At 48.9% G+C, this 19,880-nt stretch overlaps 1 protein-coding gene across 1 annotated transcript in view; it reads right to left on the bottom strand.

Annotated features, from left to right (window-relative positions):
• Window positions 1-19,880, bottom strand: part of LOC138826413 (transmembrane protein 120B) — a 28,575-nt gene that overhangs the window by 1,591 nt on the left and 7,104 nt on the right. The window contains exons 2-11 of the mRNA XM_070021565.1: window positions 15,309-15,427; window positions 12,848-12,964; window positions 9,318-9,377; window positions 8,625-8,720; window positions 7,228-7,317; window positions 4,099-4,164; window positions 3,708-3,769; window positions 1,607-1,699; window positions 481-545; window positions 26-94 (exon numbers count right to left, since the gene is read on the bottom strand). Coding sequence (XP_069877666.1) covers window positions 26-94; window positions 481-545; window positions 1,607-1,699; window positions 3,708-3,769; window positions 4,099-4,164; window positions 7,228-7,317; window positions 8,625-8,720; window positions 9,318-9,377; window positions 12,848-12,964; window positions 15,309-15,427 — 837 coding nt within the window. The remainder of the gene's footprint in view (window positions 1-25; window positions 95-480; window positions 546-1,606; window positions 1,700-3,707; window positions 3,770-4,098; window positions 4,165-7,227; window positions 7,318-8,624; window positions 8,721-9,317; window positions 9,378-12,847; window positions 12,965-15,308; window positions 15,428-19,880) is intronic.

Genomic DNA, 19,880 nt, shown 5'->3' with positions numbered 1-19,880 from the left:
TGACTCCCTCCAACCCACCCCATACCTGCCATTCTTTGCATTCCTCATGGCTGGAGAGCTCAAACAATGTTACAGCATTGTAGAGTTGCCAGAACTGGAGACAAGACAGACATGGCTCACCACACATGCCCATGCCCTGCAGGCCCATAGGAAAGGGGGAGAGGCTCCCCAGCTTTAGCTATCACTGAGACCCCGTCCCCCTTGCTCCTGAAACCCTAGGTGTCTTGTCCACAGCAGGTCTGTGGGCCAGCTCCACTTCCTGTCCTTCATGTCCCTGGGGACAGAGGCCTCCCCGAGGTGTGACTCTTGGTCACTCTGCGAGCAGGAAGGAGGACCTCACATTTTCCCAGCACTGAGTCATCAGTAAGGAGCTGGGGTGAGCAGCCCCACATCCCAGCTGCTGGGGACAATCTGTGAAGGAGATAGAGGCCAGAAGACCTTCTGTTCCCAGGGTTCAGCACAGAGACAAGGGGGACTTACGTGGCCACAGAAGAGAAAGGGCAGGAGGAACGTGAGACCTCGCCACATCCAGGACTGGAAGCCTTCTGTGGAGAGGAGGGAAGAGCTGAGGCCCCAGCGCCTCACCAGGCCCTCAACCCAAGATTAGCCGGGTTAGTGCTCCCCTTTGAGGTTGGGCGAGAGAGCACGATAGAGACACCAGAGGATCTGCAGGGCCACCAGGTCCAACGTTCAGGAGTCCAGTGGCCTGGCCACACTGAGGGGCACCAGGAACGCTGGCCAGTTCCTTAATCTGTGTGGGAGTCTGTGTGCAGACGCAGGGTTCAGTCATGTCGACACAAGAGCAGGGATGGCTGTGTGGACTGGGAAATCGTTTTCCCTGCAAGTTTGGAGGGAGGCTCTCCAAGCACTTCCAACTGGGTACCCCATGTGTGAAAAGAATTGGGCAAATGTAGATGTATTTACATACATTTATTTCCCAATGTAGATACGTTTACATAAATATATGTTCAATCCTATGTATGTGTATATGTCTGTGTGGGTTTTTTTTCTTTTCATTTTTTTGTGCCAGTCCTAAGGATTGAACTCAGGGACTGGGAACTGTTCCTGAGCTTTTTTGCTCAAGGCTAATGTTCTACCACTGCGCTACACTCCACTTCCAGCTTTTTTGCTGGTTAATTGGAGGTAAGAGTCTCAAGGACTTTCATGCTTGGGATCGCTTCAAAGCTCAATCCTCAGGTCTCAGCCTCCTGAGTAACTGGGATTACGGCCACGAGCCACCAGTGCCTGGCTTCTTTTTTTTTTTTTTCCCCTGTGAGATGTGTTGTCCAGGATGGATCAAGGGATCCGCTAGTATGAGTTACCCAAGTAGCTAGCTAGGATGGTGGGTATGCTATGTATGTATCATGTGTATCATAAAATGCAAGAAAAGTGACATTTCTATGACAAAGGGCAAAGGCCCAGCACTTAGAGCCAGCCTCGCACTTGGTGGTAGCTGAATAGAATCTGTGGTGAACTCAGATAAAGGAAGTCAGTCCTGGTTTTGCTGCATGGAAATGATGTTCTTGCAGAGATAGGCCCCTGGTGAGGGAAGGGGGGAGGGAGTGGCTGAGTGAGTCTAGCTCATCCCTCCTTACTGGCTACTCACCCACAGTGAGGTCCAGGTGATTCCTCTCCCCCAGGGCCCGCAGCCGGTAGAGGCAGCCCCTCTGGTAATAGTACTGTAGGAACTGGACACAGCCTGCAGGGGGCGCACAGAGCACAGGCTCAGGACAGGTTCCCCAGTACAGACAGGGCAAAGATGCCTCTCTCCCCTAACAGACCTGCAGGCTGGTGGGTCGGGAGGGGCCCCAGCTACAACCCTCCCTAGCCTCTACCCAAGATGCACACGATATCTCATACTGGTCAGAATCATCAAATACAAGTAGTTCAGATATGCTTACTGGAGTGCTGGGTGCCCTGTGCTATGCTAGGAGTTACATGCCATGGTCAGAAATATACATGAGACAGTTGCACAGAGAGAAAATCTGTGGTTGCTAATATGAGGAGGTACTGACATAGAAAAACAGCTATGAGGGGCTGGGAAGGTGGCTCAGTGATAGAGTGCTTGCCTTGCATGCATGAGGCCCTGGATTCGATTCCTTAGCACCACATAAGCAGAAAAAGCCAGAAGTGGCATTGTAGCTCAAGTGGTAGAGCATTCCCCTTGAGCTGAAGAGCTGAGGGACAGCACCCAGGCCCAGAGTTCAGGCCCCATGACCAACCAAAAAAAAAGAGTAGGTCAGAATAGTAAAACACTATCTGCAGAAAGATTCCATAGTTGCAATAGATGCATAGTGCAATACATCTATCTATCTATCTATCTATCTATCTATCTATCTATCTATCTATCTATCTATCTATCTATCTACATGCACATATTTATAAATAAAACATTGGAAAGAACATAGATCTTTTTTTTTTCTTTTGGTCGGTCGTGGGGCTTGAACTGTGGGCCTGGGCGCTGTTCCTCAGCTCTTCAGCTCAAAGCGAGCGCTCTACCACTTGAGCCACAACGCCACGTCCAGTTTTCGAGTGGCTTATTGGAGATAAGAGTCTCATGGAGGGCTGGGAAGGTGGCTCAGTGGTAGAGCGCTTGCCTTGCATGCCTGAGGCTCTGGGTTCGATTCCACAGCACCACATAAGCAAAAAGAAAAAAGCCAGAAGTGGCGCTGTGGCTCAAGTGGTAGAGCGCTAGCCTTGAGCTGAAGAGCTGAGGGACAGCACCCAGACCCAGAGTTCAGTCCCCACAACCGGACCCAAAAAAAAAAAAAAAAGAGTCTCATGGACTTTCCTGCCCAGGCTGGCTTTGAACCTCGATCCTCAGATCTCAGCCTCCTGAGTAGCTAGGATTACAGGCCTGAGCCACTGGCTCCCGGCTAAGAACATAGACCTTAATTAACGTTGATCATTCCTAAGGGGAAGATTATATAGTTTTCTAATCTTGGCTTTATATATTTATATCTGTTTGTAAATAAGTTTTGCTTAAATTTTAAATTGTAGTCTTTTTTGGGGAGGGAGGGGGGTCTGGTCGTGGGGCCTGAACTCTGAGCCTGGGCGCTATCCCTCAGCTCTTCATGAAGCTCAAGGCTAGCGCTCTACCACTTGAGCCACAGCACCACTTCCGGCTTTTTTTTTTGCTTATGTGGTGCTGAGGAATCGAACCCAGGGTCTCATGCATGCAAGGCAAGCGCTCTACCACTGAGCTACCTTCCCAGCCCTAAATTGTAGTCTTGAATGGGCTGGGTGTAGTGGTTCATGCCGGAAGTCTCAGCACTTAGAAAGTAAAGAGGAATGCTTGAGTCTAGAAGTTCAAACCCAGCCTAGATTACATAGTGAGACCCCCTCTCAAAAAAGAAGAGTGGGGATCTGGGCCATAGCTTAGTTTAGTTACACATTTAGTTTGAGCAACTCTCAAATTAAATTTTATACACACACATCCATTTTAAGAATCTATTCTAAACTGGGAGACAAGGTTGGCTGTATGAACTACTCAGTTCCCTGAAGTTGCACTTGTTCCATTGAGCAGGGCTGGTGGGTGTGGTTTCCTGCAGGCCATGGGGCAGGGTTATTCTGGAGGAAGGCGGCTCTTTTCTGGAGTTCAGGTCAGTGCCCTCTGCCTCCTCAGCCTCCCTCCCAAGCAGGGACCTCTCTGAGAGAAAAGCCCTAGGAAACCAGCCCTCCCCTCCAAACTGAGATCAGACACTCACTCTGGAAAATTGAAAATGCTAAAAACTGATTGCGAAACTTCTGATAAATTAGTCCATTGGGCCTGGAAGGAAAAAAACACAAAAAAACAGAAGTAAGCCACGCTGTGAAATCTGCCATTCATCCCCTGACCCAGGTCCCAACTTCTGTCCCCACCCATTCTAGAACCCGGGCACTCACAGGAGCACTCAGGAGCCTCATGCACACCCTCTGAAGAGCAGGAAGGGATGGTGCACTCTCCCTGAACACCCCAGCTGGCTGGGCACGCCTAGACTGGGCTAGACACAGACTCCAGGCCTTCTAGACCCAAGAGCTGGCCCCGGAGTCCCCACCCACATCTGGATCCTCCCGAGCCCCGCTCTAGTGGCACCCAGGAGGTGAGGGGCAACTCACCAGGTCAGCATGACTCCCGACAGGAACGTGGAGACATAATGGTGAGACACCCACCAGCCTTTAATTCTTGGGGAGAACAAGAAAAGGAAAGGAGCTCAGGCGGGGAGGGGAACAGCATCTGCCTCTGCGTCCAACCTGGATGCACAGGGCGGGGCAGAGCGTAGCTGGGCTGGGGCTGCGGCTGGCGGCCTTTTGGACTAAGCAGCCATGCCTATGTGGAAGAGACTGCTTGAAGACAGAGCCACCAGCCCCAGACTGAAAGGATGAAGTGTCCATTGTTTAAGATCCCTGGGAAGTGGGATAGTTGTTGGCAGACTCACCCAGGGCCTCCCGCACTCACTGTCTATCCTCTGCACTGAGACCTCTGGCTGTCTGGCTCTGGGTGCGAATTCAAGCTGCAGACCTATTGTGGCCTCCTGTGAAGGTCCTCCCCGAGCTCTGTGCCCCGCACAGCCCGCTCCTGCTTCCTGCTCATTTCTTCACAGTGCTCCCACTGTGGCCCTCCGGTCTCAGCTCTGCGATGCTGGCCGCCCCTCTACTCCCTTGGCTGCAGCGGCGGGCCGCAGACCCCAGGCAACACGACTGCCTAAGGAGCAGCTCCAGCACACAAGCCACCCGTCGAGAGCCCAGGGACACCAGGGGAAGGCAGCACTGGCTCCTTCCCCAGAGTGGCAGTCACAACGCTCCCGGGCCAGCTGCAGCCCCCGAGCTCTGGGTTGATTGTGTGCCATGTGTGTGTGCACAACAACACTTTTTAGTATGGTGTATATCATGATACAACACTTTATATTGTGGGGTAAGTCAGTTACTGGTCAATTTGTCCAGTCCAAGTATAGAATTCAGTGGTTTTCAATACCTTCACAAAACTGTACAATCAGCATTCCAATTCACTTTATTTGTTTTGTCCCAATCCTAGAGCTTGAACTCAGGGCCTAGGCACTGACACTGACAATTTTTTGCTTAAGGCTAGCGTTTTACCACTTGAACCACAGCTCCATTCCCAGTTTTTGAGTGGTTAATTGGAGATAAGAGTCCCAGGACTTTTCTGCCTGGGCTGATCCTCAGATCTAAGACTCCTTAAAAGCTAAGATTACAGGCATGAGCCACCATACACAGCTTCACAATTCATTTTAGAGCCCTCTGTCAACCCCAAAAGAAAGCTGTACCCACAGAGGCTATGTTCTGTGCCTGTTTTCCACAGAAACTAACCTTGCCTGATTTTGATGAGCAAAAGAAAAACAGGTGTACGCACCCCCAGGGGGGAAGGACAACCCGTCCTGGCCTCTGGGGATGAGGTCAGGAGATGGCTGTCCTCCCTCTGGGGCCTGTCAGCCATGTTCGCCTGTGTGCAGAAGAGATATGTACCAAACACTCTTCAACCCCAATGGCCTTCTTTTTTTTTTCTTTTTTTCTTTATTGTAAAGATATTATACAGAGGGTTACAGTTACATGAGTGAGGTAATGAGTACACTTCCTATTGAACATTGTTACCCCCTCCATTGTTTTCCTCCTACCATCCCTTCCCTCCCTACCTTCCCTGAGGTTCTTTTTTTTTTTTTTATTGTGATTAAGTGATTACATAATTTCCCGAATTTCACAGTATTGTGGAATAATGATGCTCATTTAAAGTCACAAGTTCATTCTAACTTTCCTGGAGCAAACTGTCTATCACAGTCTATAACATATAACGGTGTTCACATGTTATACACCGTACATGTGATCAGCAGCATGGGGATATTTAGTAGTGGTTTGACCAGATGAGTGGGAGTTCTTTGTTTCTTAAGACCTGTTCATTTTGTCGTATCATCTAACATTTTGGATTTAGCATCCACTTATCAGGGAGACCATGCACCGTTTGTCTCTTTGCTCTTGGCTTACCTCGCTCAACATGATTCCTTCTAGCTCCATCCATTTCCCTGCAAATGCCATTATTTTGTCATTTCTAATGGCTGCACCAACGGCCTTCTGACATGGACTCCAGGTTAGAGAGACAGGCAGAGGGACCCCTCCCCATCTGCTGCCCCCTCTACGCCTGTTCCAGATACCACCTAAAAAAGCCAGTGAGAGCCAGGCACCAGAGGCTGGTGCTAGAAAAGCCAACACATACCAGGTGACTGTGGCTCACACCTGCAATCCTGACTACTTTGGAAACTGAGATCTGAGAAGCCAGCCAGGGAAGAACAGTCCTTGAGATTTTTATCTCCACTTAACCAGCAAAAAGCCAGACGAGATGGCGACAAAGGGTGAACAGATGCAGCAGCAACACTCACTTGACACGGTGGAAAATGATCTATACAACTGTGTATGGGATGGGAGGGGAAAACTGGGAGAGAGTAAGGAAAGGGGTAACATTGTTCAAAAAGAAATATATTCTACCTGACATGTAACTGTAACCTCTCTGAACATCACCTTTAAAATAACAATAAAAAAATTAAAAACAAAAAAAGCTAAGCCATGCACTGGTGGCTCTGGTCTATAATCCTAGCTATTTAGGAGGCTGAGATCTGAAGATTGAAGTTTGAAGCAGGGCAGAAAAAGTCCTGTAAGACTCTTATCTCCGGGGCTGGGAAGGTAGCTCAGTGGTAGAGCGCTTGCCTTGCATGCATGAGGCGCTGGGTTCGATTCCTCAGCACCACATAAGCAAAAGAAAAAAGCCAGAAGTGATACTGTGGCTCAAGTGGTAGAGCACTAGCCTTGAGCTGAAGAGCTGAGGGACAGCGTCCAGGCCCAGAGTTCAGGCCCCATGACCGGACCCCCCCCCAAAAAAAAGACTCATCTCCAATTGACTCCCCAAAAACTGGAAGTAGGGGCTGAGACTCAAGTGGGAGAGTCTCAAGTGGAAGAGTGCTAACCTTGAGAACAATATCTCAAGGACAACACCCAGGCCCCTAGTTCAAGCCTTCAAGCCCCATGACCAGGGGGTGGGGGTGAGGGGTGGACAGAAGTAGAGCTGTAGATCAAGTGGTAGAGTACACTTTTGAGTGAAAAAATCTAAGGTACAGCACCTAGTCCCTGAATTCAAGCTCCAGTAACAGCACAAAAACAAATAAACAACAACTTGTTATTCATCTGACCTAGAAAACCCTGTAGAGCTCCCCAGCCACGGGGCCTGTGGGCAGGGTCTGTTACCTTGAGCCATTGCTGATGAGGATGCTCTCCCGGATGGTCAGGGTACAGTAATACCACACGAGCAGGAAGTTAAAGATCTCATCCGTCACCCTGGCATAAAGAAAAGCCCCGGGAGGGGAGCAGTGTAAGATCTGAGCATAGCTGGCCTGTCCTCAGCCCAGGAATTGTGTTGCTGATCGCCTTGTGTCTACCCCCCTGCAGGGGAGCTTATGGGCATGCGCTACCAATATGCCTGCCTTTGCCCCCAGGGACACGAGCCAAGGCCTAGCAGCAGGCCAGCAAGAGCCCAGGGCCTTCAAGGGCCAACGCTGGACATTTGTAACCAGCACAGTGCTGGCCAGGAATTTAACCCTTGACATCTGGGCCAAATGTTAAGCTGTATTTGGCTTAACATTTTCTGCCCCCTTGGGGCAGAAAAACCAAGACAGAGAAAGGAGCAGCCAGCCATGGTCACAGCATGACCCATCCCGCTTCTCTGCACGCACAGGCCAGACACGGTGCTCATGGCCACAGCCACAGCCACAGCCACGCAGTGTGAGCTCAGTGATTTGCCACCCTGGAGAGGCCCAGCCCCTGGCACCTGTGTGGCTCCCAGGGGAACCTGCCCTGCCAAGAGCCTCTGGGCTGAATAGGCACGCTCTTCCTTCCTCCTTCCTTCCTTCCTTTTATCATTTAAAAAACATAATTAAGCTATAACTCACAGACCATGAAGTTCGCTCTTTTCACGTATGTAATTCAGTGAGGCACAATTCTAGTCACAGACTATCTGCTTCTAGAACTTTTTTTTTTTTTTTTTGAACTCAGGGCCAGGGCACTGTCCCTGAGCTTCTTTTGCTCAAGGCTAGCACTCTACCACTTGAGCCATAGCACCACTTCTGGCTTTTTCTGTTTATGTGGTACTGAGGAATAGAACTCAGGGTTGCACACATACTAGGCAAGCATTCTACCATTAAGCCACATTCCCAGCCCTTCTAGAACATTCTTACCCTCCAAAAAAGAAACCCTGTAAGCCACAAGAAGAGCTGCCCCTCCTCCAACCTGTGGCAAGCACAGGTCCACTGTCTGATGACCTGCCCAACCTCCACGTTTCCTACGGATGGGCCTGTGCGCCTGGCCCCTTCATGCAACGTGACGTTCTCCACGTTCACCCATGTTCCATGTGGCAGGGTTTCAGGGCTAGCACTCCATGGAACAGGTAAGCTCCCCCACCCCCCAAACCCTTGTCATGAGAACCTTCCAGTACTCTTCAACAGCTCCCTGCTGATGACATGACATGGGTAGACAGGAATGTGGCTCCACAGAACGCCAGTCCCAGTGCAACCTACACCTCAGCACCAAACGTGGCCGAAGCAGACCCTGCACCCCCCGGGACCCCTCAACCTTGCCCCACACACTACCTGTAGTGGAGAACGAAGCGACACGCCACCGCACCCAGAAGCAGGATTATGGTCAGGTAGAGCTTAAATTTCTCATACTCGTCCTTGTAGGCAAACCTGCCAAGAGACACCCAGAATAGATCCCCAACTGCTCTCCCCAGGGTGCCCTGGGGACAGGACCCTCAGCTCCATCAGACGATTGGCCTACTGCCAATGCCACCCAGAGCACTCAGGACCTGCCCATCCCACCAGAGGGGAACCTGGCCTGGAATCAGTGATGACCAATGAAGCAAAGAAGGTCAACGGCCTTGGACCCATGGGTTCCAGCTCTGGAGCCATGTTGGGACCTGCAGCAGGAGCAAACCAGGTCTCCTCTTTCAACCAAGGGCTGTGATGGAAACACCAAGGGCCACAGCCACCTGAAAATGGATAGAGGATTCACGTGGACAGGACCCCTCCCCAATTCCTCTGAGAGAGATGCTGTGATATGAGAAGGAACAGAACAAGGGCCATTCTCATGGAAGTGGACAGTACTACCCAGCAGCCTATGCCAGGGAGGCAGGGAGAAAGCAAGGAGAGGGAAGGAAGACAGGGTCAGTATATTTTTATCTGTACAGAAATCAAAGTTAACTCCTCTTCCATGTGTGGAAAGAGCAAGATGCCCACATCCCTACGTGCGTGTGGGGGTGCCTCAGGGGGTCTGGGCGTACTCACTTGGCTTGGTTGCTGAGGAGGGTCACGTTCACATTACCGAGGACCAGATTTAAGTAGAGCCTAGAAGGAAAGACCTGTGAGGGCTATGGTGCTTAAGAGCCCAGGCAGCAGCCCCATCCCCAATCATTCACGCTTCCTGAGCAAAAGCAGAGCTCTGCTCATTAGGACGTTGGATGCTGGGCTGGGAAGGTGGCTCAGGGCTTGCCTCACATGCATGAGGCCCTGGGTTCAATTCCTCAGTACCACATGAACAGAAAAAGCCAGAAGTGGCACTGTGGCACTGTGGCAGAGGGCTCTCCTTAAGCTCAAGAGCTGAGGGACAGCACCCAGGCCCAAAGGTCAGGCCCCACAAGCAACAACAGAAAGAAAGAAAGAAAGAAAGAAAGAAAGAAAGAAAGAAAGAAAGAAAGAAAGAAAGAAAGAAAGAAAGAAAGAAAGAAAGAAAGAAAGAAAGAAAGAAAGAAAGAAAGAAAGAAAGAAAGAAAGAAAGAAAGAAAGAAAGAAAGAAAGAAAGAAAGAAAGAAAAGAAAGAAAGAAAGAAAGAAAGGAAGGAAGGAAGGAAGGAAGGAAGGAAGGAAGGAAGGAAGGAAGGAAGGAAGGAAGGAGAGAAAGAGAAAGAGAGAAAGAGAGAAAGAAAAGAAAGTTGGAAGCTAAGCTGGAGGTCTATGGGCTTCACATCTCCGGAGAACAATCATTTTCTAACTAACATGACAACTCTATTGTCAGTGAATGTTTGTCTGTTTTTCAGTTGGGGAGGGGGGTGTTTTCTCTGTACGCTCAGAGTACCAAAAACCTACTCTCAGCAAATTTCTGATATGGAAAACAATGTAACAATATAACTGACTAATGTCCTTATGCTAGTAGATCCCTAGCCTTATTTATACACCCAACTTTAAGTCTAGCCCCTGTGGCATCTTCCCACTTGAGCCGCAGCTCCACTAACAGCTTTTTGGTTGTTAATTAGAAATAAGAACATTCTCATGGACGAAATTTCCTTCCTTGGCTGGCTATAATTGAGATCCTAAAATCTCAGCCTCTGGAGTAGCTAGGATTACAGGCATGAGCCACCAGTGCTCAGCATTACATACGTAACTTTCATCTTTTTAGATTCCATATGCAAGTTAGAGCATGCAATATTTTTTCTCTTTTACTGGCCTATTTCCCTAAAGTTCATCCATATGTTTTCAGTTTGAGGCTGGGTTTTTCTTTTTTGTCTTGAGATATAATTCAACATACCATAAAACTTACCCTTTGAAAACACACGATTCAATTTTTCTAATATGCTCACAGTGCTTTACCACCATCACCATTACCTAATCCCAGCACATTCCATCACTGAGAAAGAACCCTGTGATCACTAGCAGTCGGGATTCCCCCATTCGCCCTCCCCAGCCCCCAGCAGCCAATTCTCTCTCTGTTCCTCTGGGTCTGTCTGTTCTGGACACTTCATACAAAAAACACCATCTAATAGAAACCTTCTGAGTCTCTGCTTTGCAAATCAGAGACATACAAGACATAGCAGTATTTCCACTAGGAATACATCAGGAGAGGAATTTCTGGGTTACAGCACATATATGTATTGGTTTTCCCAGGAAATGGTAAAATGTTTTCCAAAACAAGGGATTTACCTATCTTCCTTCCCTTTCCTGAGAATTCGGTGGTGGGAGCCAGCATTGCCCCATGGATGGGATGAATGGCCATGAAGTGGAGAACCAGTCAGCTGAAAGAGGAGACTACATACATAGGGGCAACTACATAGTGAGGGCTCCTAGATGTATAGATACTTGAAGGCATTGCCAGTTTGTAGAAGTAACTGGAGCTGGATATAAAGAGGACAACCTGCAGGGTGCTGAGGGCTCACGCCTGTAATCCTAGCTATTCACGAGGCTGAAATCTGAGGATCCTGATTCAAAGTCAAACCAGGCAACAAAGTCCAAGAGACTCTTATCTCAAATTTATCACAGAAAAAGCAGGAAGTGGTGCTGTAGCTCAAAGTGGTAGAGTGCTAGCCTTGAACAAAAGCTCAAGGACAGTGCCCAGGCCCTGAGTTCAAGCTCCATGACTGACAAAAAATAAAAGAAAATAATAAAAAGGGCAATCTATTTTTCCTGCCTGGACTCATTCCCTACACCCTGCAAGAGCAATGCAACACTCTTCGGACAACCATTTCCCTCAAGACACAGGACCCAACCAGAGCAGTGCATTCTCTTGGTTGGATCCAATGATCATGTGACATCACCTAAGCAAATGAGAATCAACTCTGAGATTCTTCCTAGAATTTGGGAATAGACTTTCTTGCTACCTTAAGCAGTTATGACAAACTCACAGTTGCTAGGAGCTGGTCTATAGAGAAACTATCTAAGAATGAGATGCACATACGGGAAAAGAAAGTGAAAAGGAAAGCTACATGAGGGGCTGGGAAGGTGGCTCAGTGGTAGAGTGCTTGCCTTGCATGCATAAGGCCCTGGGTTCGATTCCTCAGCCCGACATAAGCAGAAAAAGCTGGAAGTGGCGCTGTGGCTCAAGTCGTAGAGCGCTAGCCTTGAGCTGAAGAGCTGAGGGACAGCGCCCCGGCCTAGAGATCAGGCCCTATGACCAGCAAAAAAAAAGAAAAAAGAAAAAAACAAGAAATCCACATGAGATAGGTCTTATCAGTATCATTTCAGCAGCAGGATCCGCCAAACCTGGAGCTAACCTGGACTTTTTCAGTTACACAAGCCGAAATGCACTCTCACCCCCCTCCCCCCGACTTTTTTGGGCAACTTTAAATTGTGTTTTCTGGCATTTACAGCATAAAGGTTCTTTAGTGAGGAGAAACGCACAAAGGCCTTGTGAGACAGAAGCCGGGGAGGCATCCTAAGCAGCACATTTTCTATGAATAACGGGCTGTTGTTTCACTCTGAACAAAATTACCGCCAGCTACCTCAGGGAGTTTTTAGTCTAAATACAGCAAAAATAAAAACAAAAACAAAAACAAAACAAAGAGGAACTGGGTTAAAATATAACAGGGTGCCAGAGCCACCCCTACGGCTGCACAGGGCCTCAGAGGGACCTCCTGCCTTCCTAAAGGAGTCCCAGGGGGAGGCTCTGAGCCCGTCCCAGGCTGAACCAGAACCAGGGTCAGGGTCCAAACGTCTCATGCTCGCAACCTGACCTGGCCAAACCTGGACTATGGCATGTGGACAGGATGTCCTCTAATGTTTCTGAACCGTATAAAAATCTGAAGCAATGGGTGTTGAGCACAAAATGATAGAAATCACAGGAGCACCCATCCAGCACACTCAATATGTGCTGGCTGTCTTGGAAGAGAACGCGTTCCCTCAAGAGCCCGAGGGCACACACCTGAGAGATGCCAGCTTCCCAGGAGTCCTCCCAGGAGCACTACTGTAACCAGGTGGGGCCTGGGGCCCCTCCCGGGCCCAGAGGAGACAGTGGGAAAAGTCCTCTTTCTTCCTGTCCCAGCTCCCTGCTTTCCCCTCAACCTCAGGTCCCAGCAGGGTGGGAGTCCCGTAGGAGGGGCTCTTGCCTACCCGTTCTTCTTGGGCAGGTAGGCCTCCATGTCGAAGAAGACATTCTGCCGCTCCTTGATGTGTGTGCCCATCTGCTGGATAAGCTCTGCCTCCTCCTGACTGGCTTGGCGCCTATACCTATGGCAGGAGGTGGGGGTGAAGAGGAAAGGGGCTTTGTTAAGACGCAGGAAGGGTCTGGATGCCCTGGGCATTTCCCTGGGCTCATCCACCAGCACCAATGCCTCAGGTCTCCATCTGTACACTCTGCTCATGATTCAGGCTTCCTGGTAGCCTTGTGACCCTGGTAAAGTCCTTGAGTCTTAGATCATAGTCCTGTGAGGATGATGGAAGTACAGTGACTACTCTAGAATGATGCTCACCACACGGGAGGGACTAGCAAAACTATTTTTCTTTTCACTATTGAAACAGAAGAACGCAAGGATTACTGAAAGGACAGAGCTAGAGGGATGAGGAAATCAACTCTGACCATTACCCTACCATGAGATGCAGCTTTAAAAACCAGGAAAACAACCAGGTGCCAGTGGCTCACACCTGTAATCCTAGCTACTCAGGAGGCTGAGATCCGAGGATCACAGTTCAAAGCCAGTCTGGGCAGGAAAGTCTGTGAGACTCTTATCTCCAATAAACCATCAGAAAACCAGAAGTAGCTCTATGGTTGAAGTGACAGAATGCTTGCCTTGAGCTGAAGAGCTCAGAGTCAGCGCCCATACCCAGACCCCATGACCAACCAAAAAACAACAACAAAAAACAAACAGGAAAAGGAGTTGGGAGCCAGTCCCCACAGAATTGGGGAGTCCTAGGACTAGAATATTAAGTCACAAGTTACCCTTCTACCTTTCACCCTTCATTCTGGTTGACGCCACGGGGCGAGGGGCCCCTCACATCCTGGTGAGCCATCCCACAGCACTCAGGCCAGTCCTCCACGGATAGAACTGTCAGTAATGCTGAGGTGAGACTGAAATCAGCTTGGGACCCAGAAGGCCTGCCACCAGGAAGTTGCGCTTTGCCAAGAGCTGCCATGTTTATAGGGGACTGTCTGTACACCTACCCCATGATTAATGGGTACCCCATTTCCTAAATGGACAGCTCAGGCTAAGGGTGTAATTAGTAACCTTCCCACCTTCCAACAAAAGAAAGAACTGAGCCGGGCGCCAGTGGCTCACGCCTGTAATCCTAACTACTCAGGAGGCTGAGATCTGAGAATCGCGGTTCAAAGCCAGCCCGGGCAGGAGAGACCGTGAGACTCCTATCTCCAATAAACCACTAGAAAACCGGAAGTGGCGCTGTAGCTCAAGTGGTAGAGTGCTCGCCTTGAGCTAAAGAGCTGAGGGACAGCGCCCAAGCCCAGAGTTCAAGCCTCATGACCGATAAAAAAAAAAAAAAAAAGAAAAAACTGAACAGGAGTTACAGACTCTGGAATGGAGGCCCAGGTAAGGGATCAGGAACAAGTCCCTCAGCCTCACATTCCCTGCCTACCTAACATCTATGAAACTCATCCAAAGGATGAGAGAACTTCCCAAACCAGAGACAGGAAGCTGGAGAAGCAAACATCACGAGGGAAACAGAGCTAAGTCATAAGCTTGGGTTTATGTCTGTCTCCACCAAGGGTACTGACTTAGAATCCCCAGCCCTGGAGACCTTAAGGGGAGCCCCCACAGCCTCAGGGATGCCTGCTGTTCATGTGGCCAGGAGAGCTGTTTACAGCAAGCAGCACCTAGCCTCACCAGAGAATTGGACGACCATCCTCTTCTCCCATTTGGATCAAATGTACTGTCCCATCCCACCAGGTCCACAGGAGTGATCCTGCCCAAGAAGCTCAGCAATTGGTTCCTAGATGGGCACATGACCAACCCCAGCCAATGAGGACCACACTCAGAACTTTTCCAGTACTAGAGGCAGAAGTCCTCATTCTGTTGGGGTGGCCAGACCAGTGAGAAGGGAGACTGAAGGACCGGAACTTGGCATGAACGTAGCCATCTCAGTGACTAGAAGGGGAGAGTCACCCTGACAGCAGAGCCAGTATAGGAGAAGGCAGAATTGAGAGGAAAAAAACAGATTCCTACTAACACCCTTTGACCCCTAGATCCAGCATGCCTGATCCTACTCCTAGTTTTTTTCCACTAAAATTTCCATCCTCTGCTTAAGTTAGTTCATAGGTTTTGTCCTTTGGTTTTCTGTATGATTTTTTTTTCCAGTGCTAGGGATAAAACCCAGAGATTAGAAATGCTAGCCAAGTACCCTACCACTGAGTTACGACCAACACTTGGGCTTTGGGATTTTTGTTTTGTTTTGTTTTTTGACAGGGACTTACTATAGAGCCCAGGCTGGCCTCAAACAGGAGCTCTTCTTGCCTCAGTGTCTGGCATGTTTGGATTACAGGTGTGTCCTACCGCATCCCGTATTAGAGCTGTGCTTCTGTCTCTTAGAACCAGGGCACCTTTGGAGTCACTGCCCAACCTACCTCTGGAGTGTATGCTTCAAGTCCTTAAGGCGTTTCTTTTGTTTGTTGATGGAGCTGCTGCACAGGGTCTGCAGTGCTGTCAGCTCCTCCAGCTTCTGCCTGTAAATCCTGTGCGTCTCCTGTAGGATGGAGAACACACATAGGTCATTTTCATAGGTCAGGAGACAGGACCACAAAGGTCACAGGTTGCCAGCTACAACCATACAACCCCCCAAGGATATTGCTTAAAGAACTGGGCCCGGAATTGAGGAAGGCAGCGTGACACAGCACCTGTATAGTAAGTACCTGCTGCTTTTTCCTACTAAGGTGTCATTCCCTCTGATGGTAACAGCAAGCAAAAATAGCCCAACCCTCTTGTCAATTCTTAGTCCATTTGGATCCTAAACTCTCAGAAGGGTCTGTGGCTCAGCCAATCAGTGTTCTCTGGTCTCCTGGCCACTGACTGGTTCAGAGGTGATCACATGGTTTCTGCTAATCCAATCCAATGAGAGCCTGCAGCCTGGGACTTTGGCTGGAAGGACTGGTTCAGGGGTGCTTTTTGCCCCTGGGCTTGCTAGTAGGGTAGAAACTATACCTGGAACATGAGTAAGAAGAGCCTTCCTAAGAATGAAGCCAAACAGGATACAAAAATTGAGAGACGGCAAGAGACATAATTTTTTAAGAAGGAGCATAGGGAAGGTGATGAGGTTCTGGGAGCACTACCTGGAGGGAACTGGTGCCCATCTTGTTAGGTTTCACAGGACCATATTAGTCCCCATGAGTGTGGAGAGCTCTAAGCAAGCCTGGCTCCACCCCCTGCATCTCTCCCAAACATGCTTGTCCACACACACACACACTCGCCCTGCTCTCCACGTGATACTGTCCAGTCATCAGACACAGCAGGAGGTAAGATGTGGCCAGATGAGGCCACCTGTGCTTGGACTGTACAGGCTGCAAATCTGTGAGCCATGAAAACTTTTCCTTAGAGAACTCCATCTCAGGCATTTTGTGATAGGAACACAACATGAAATTCAGCACATGGATTTCAACGAGTCTGAACAGCAAGCTGTGCCACACTATCGGAGGTATGAATTGATAAATCCTTCTTCACTTCCTAAGAGCTGAGTTCCGGCCCCTGCCAATGAGGGGAGTTCTTGCTAAGTCAGCTAGGAACAGCAGCACACTCCTCATCCTTAAAGCATCTTGCCTACTGCAGATACCATCATTCCATAAACTATCTTTTTTTTTTTTTGTCGGTTGTGGGGCTTGAACTCTGGGCCTGGGTGTTATCCCTGCACTCTTCAGCTCAAGGTGAGTGCTCTACCGCTTGAGCCATAGCACCACTTCCAGTTTTCTAGTGGTTTATTGGAGATAAGAGTCTCCTGGACTTTCCTGCCCGAGCTTGGAAGCGTGATCCTCAGATCTCAGCCTTCTGAGCAGCTAGGATTACAGGTGAGCCACTGGCAATCCGCAACTATCTCTTTTTTGTAAATAACTGGTTCCCACACCAGGAAAATGGCCCTCAAAGTCCTGGAGTTCCTGCCACTGCGTAACCTGTGGGCGATACCTCTGAGGCGGGGGAAGCAACCCATACAGAGGATGAGGAGCATGAAACTCAACTCAAGTCAGTGCCAACAGACAACAGTTTCAATGGCTGTTCTCTTAGCTGACTGAGAAAACGGGGACAATGCCTCAACTCTCACAACGTGACAAACAGGTCCAAGTTCTGATGCTACGCCAGCAGATAAGGAAAACTGAAAAGCAGCAAAGTGAGAGCAGTTAGAAGCGACGTCCAGGGACGTGAGTCTGGTATGTGAATCACTTTGTCAGTCCTCAGTGCTGGACCTCCTACTGCAGCACAGGAGAATGCAGGGCAGGCCAGCCTTCCAGGGTGTGGCTTCACACCAGAGGCTTCGGTGAGATAAAGGCCCCCTGAGGTGCCAGGTCTAAAACCGATAAGATGAACGCTGTAGAGTCAGTGGCCAGATGCTCATTGGGCCTCTTCATTGTTTATTAATATTTAATTCCACAAGTAAAATATGAACGAATTGCCTTTGTTAAAAATTAAAACACTAGGGGCTAGGAAAATGGCTCAGTGGTAGAGCGCTTGCCTTGCATGCCTCTGAGGCCCTGGGTTCGATTCCTCAGCACCACATAAGCAGAAAAAAAAGCCGAAAGTGGCGCTGTGGCTCAAGTGGTAGAGCGCTAGCCTTGAGCTGAAAAGCTGAGGGACAGCGCCCAGGCCCAGAGTTCAGGCCCCATGACCAACCAAAAAAAAAAAAAAAAAATTAAAACACTAAGCCAGGTACCAGTGGCTCACACCTGTAATCCTAGCTACTCAGGAGATGGAGATCTGAGCATTGACATTCAAAGCTAGCTCATTCAGTTAAGTCTGTGAGATTCTCTCATCTCCAATTAACCACCAAAAAGCTGGAAGTAGAGTTAGTTGTGTCTAAAGTGATAGAGCACCAGCCTTGAAAGAAAAAGCTCAGGGACAACGCCCAGGCTCTGAGTTCATTCCCCAGGACCAACAGACACACAGAAAGAATCAAATGCTAAAACATACACTTTCCAAGACCAAAGCCAATCCTAGTACACTACTCAATTCTGCCATAAATGTGGCCATGTGGTCCTGATCTCAGCAGTGACTGCCGTTGAGGCCAAAGCACTCTTTCTCCTTGTAATCCTTTTGGAATTGTTGAATTATTTTTTAGTCCACTGCTTATCTGCTTATGTCACTGTGAAATCTCCCACAATTAAGGCCCCTTGTTCCCCTTGCACAAGGAGTTGAGTTGATAGCCCCCACCCCCATCCTTCCTACACCATATTCCCACCCACTCCAACAAGGAGATGAATCTTTTCTGTGGGTTATTTCAGCACTATCTTATTCCCATCTAGGGCTGGCTTGCCCTGCCCCCTTGTTAGCTCTGGCAGATAGGAGCCCAGGGCAGAAAACTGGTGGGTGGGTGGACACAGGGATTGGGTATGTCTTCCTCTAGCTCCCACCCTGGTCTGCTACATCATCCAATCATAACAGCTCCTGATTGCAGCTTGGCCCTGCCACCCCCACCCTCCACCAGACAGCACAGAGGACCTTCATGGAGGGTTCAGACTCTCTTACTGGCCCCTGTCCCAGGAAGCTCCAGGGAGCCGCCCACATCTCAGAAAACCCCCCTTCTTTTCAGTGGCAATTTTCTTACCTGAGTTTGATCTTTATTATTCCTCTGCCAGTCTTTATACTTAAGACTACATACAAATGTATCACTAAGCAATACATAGTATTATTTTGAATGTGACTCTATTAGAAATGGCACATTGTACATATCCCTTTGCAACCTTGTTCTCAGTGTTCATGTGCAAATATCCCAGCTACTCTGAAGGCAGAGATGGAGAGGATTGCATTTTGGGGAAAATCTCAGCAAAAATGTTTGGGAGATCTCATCTCAACAAATAAGCCAAATGTGTTGGTACAAATATGTAATCCTAGCTACACAGGAAGCCTAGATAGGTGGACAGTGGTCTGCAGCTGGTCCTAGGCATAAAGTAAAACCCTACCTAAGAAATAACTAAAAGTGAAAAGGGGCTGGATTGGCTCAAACAGTAGAGCACCTGCCTTGCAAGCACAAGCCCTGAATTCAAATCCCAGCCTTCTGAAATAAATAGATGACAGACAGACAGATAGACAGACGGAGATAGCTCCAGTTTATTCCTTCTACTTGGTACTGATAGCCACTCTGTGATGCTCAGTGAATAGTCCATTTGGAATAGTCTAGCTTTTTTGTTGGTGGTGGTGGTACTGTGTCTGGGCCTATGTGCAGTCCTTCAGCTCTTCAGCTCAAGGCAAGCACTCTACCACTTGAATCACAGCGCCAGGAGATAAGAGTCTCATGGCCGGGCGCTGGTGGCTCACGCCTGTAATCCTAGCTACTCAGGAGGCTGAGATCTGAGGATCGAGGTTCAAAGCCAGCCCGGGCAGGAGAGACCGTGAGACTCCTATCTCCAATAAACCACCAGAAAACCAGAAGTGGCGCTGTAGCTCAAGTGGTAGAGCGCTTGCCTTGAGCTGAAGAGCTGAGGGACAGCACCCAGGCCCAGAGTTCAGGCCCCACGACCGAACAAAAAAAAAAAAAAAAAAGATTTATTGTATAGGTCTGTTAGTCACTTCCAGCTTTTTCTGCTTATGTGGTGCTGAGGAATCGAACCCAGGGCCTCATGCATGCAAGGCAAGCGCTCTACCACTGTTCTACCTTCCCAGCTCTAGCTTTTTATAAACAAGTGTTATAAGATTTATTGTATAGGGCTGGGAAGGTGGCTCAGTGGTAGAGCGCTTGCCTTGCATGCCTGAGGCCCTGGGTTCGATTCCTCAGCACCACATAAGCAGAAAGAAAAAAGCCGGAAGTGGAGCTGTGGCTCAAGTGGTAGAGCGCTAGCCTTGAGCTGAAGAGCTGAAGGACAGTGCCCAGGCCCAGAGTTCAGGCCCCACAACCAAACAAAAAAAAAAAGATTTATTGTATAGGTCTGTTAGTAAACCTATTTAACTGTGTGAACATACACTCATAGAAATGCGGAATGGATAAAACACAAGACATGCTA

Source organism: Dipodomys merriami, unplaced genomic scaffold, assembly GCF_024711535.1.
Source record: "Dipodomys merriami isolate MVZ:Mamm:240054 unplaced genomic scaffold, mDipMer1.0.p SCAF_142, whole genome shotgun sequence".
NCBI classification, from domain to species: Eukaryota; Metazoa; Chordata; class Mammalia; order Rodentia; family Heteromyidae; genus Dipodomys; species Dipodomys merriami.
Note: the sequence above shows the minus strand (reverse complement) of the source record. Positions and strands in the feature narration are given on the sequence as shown.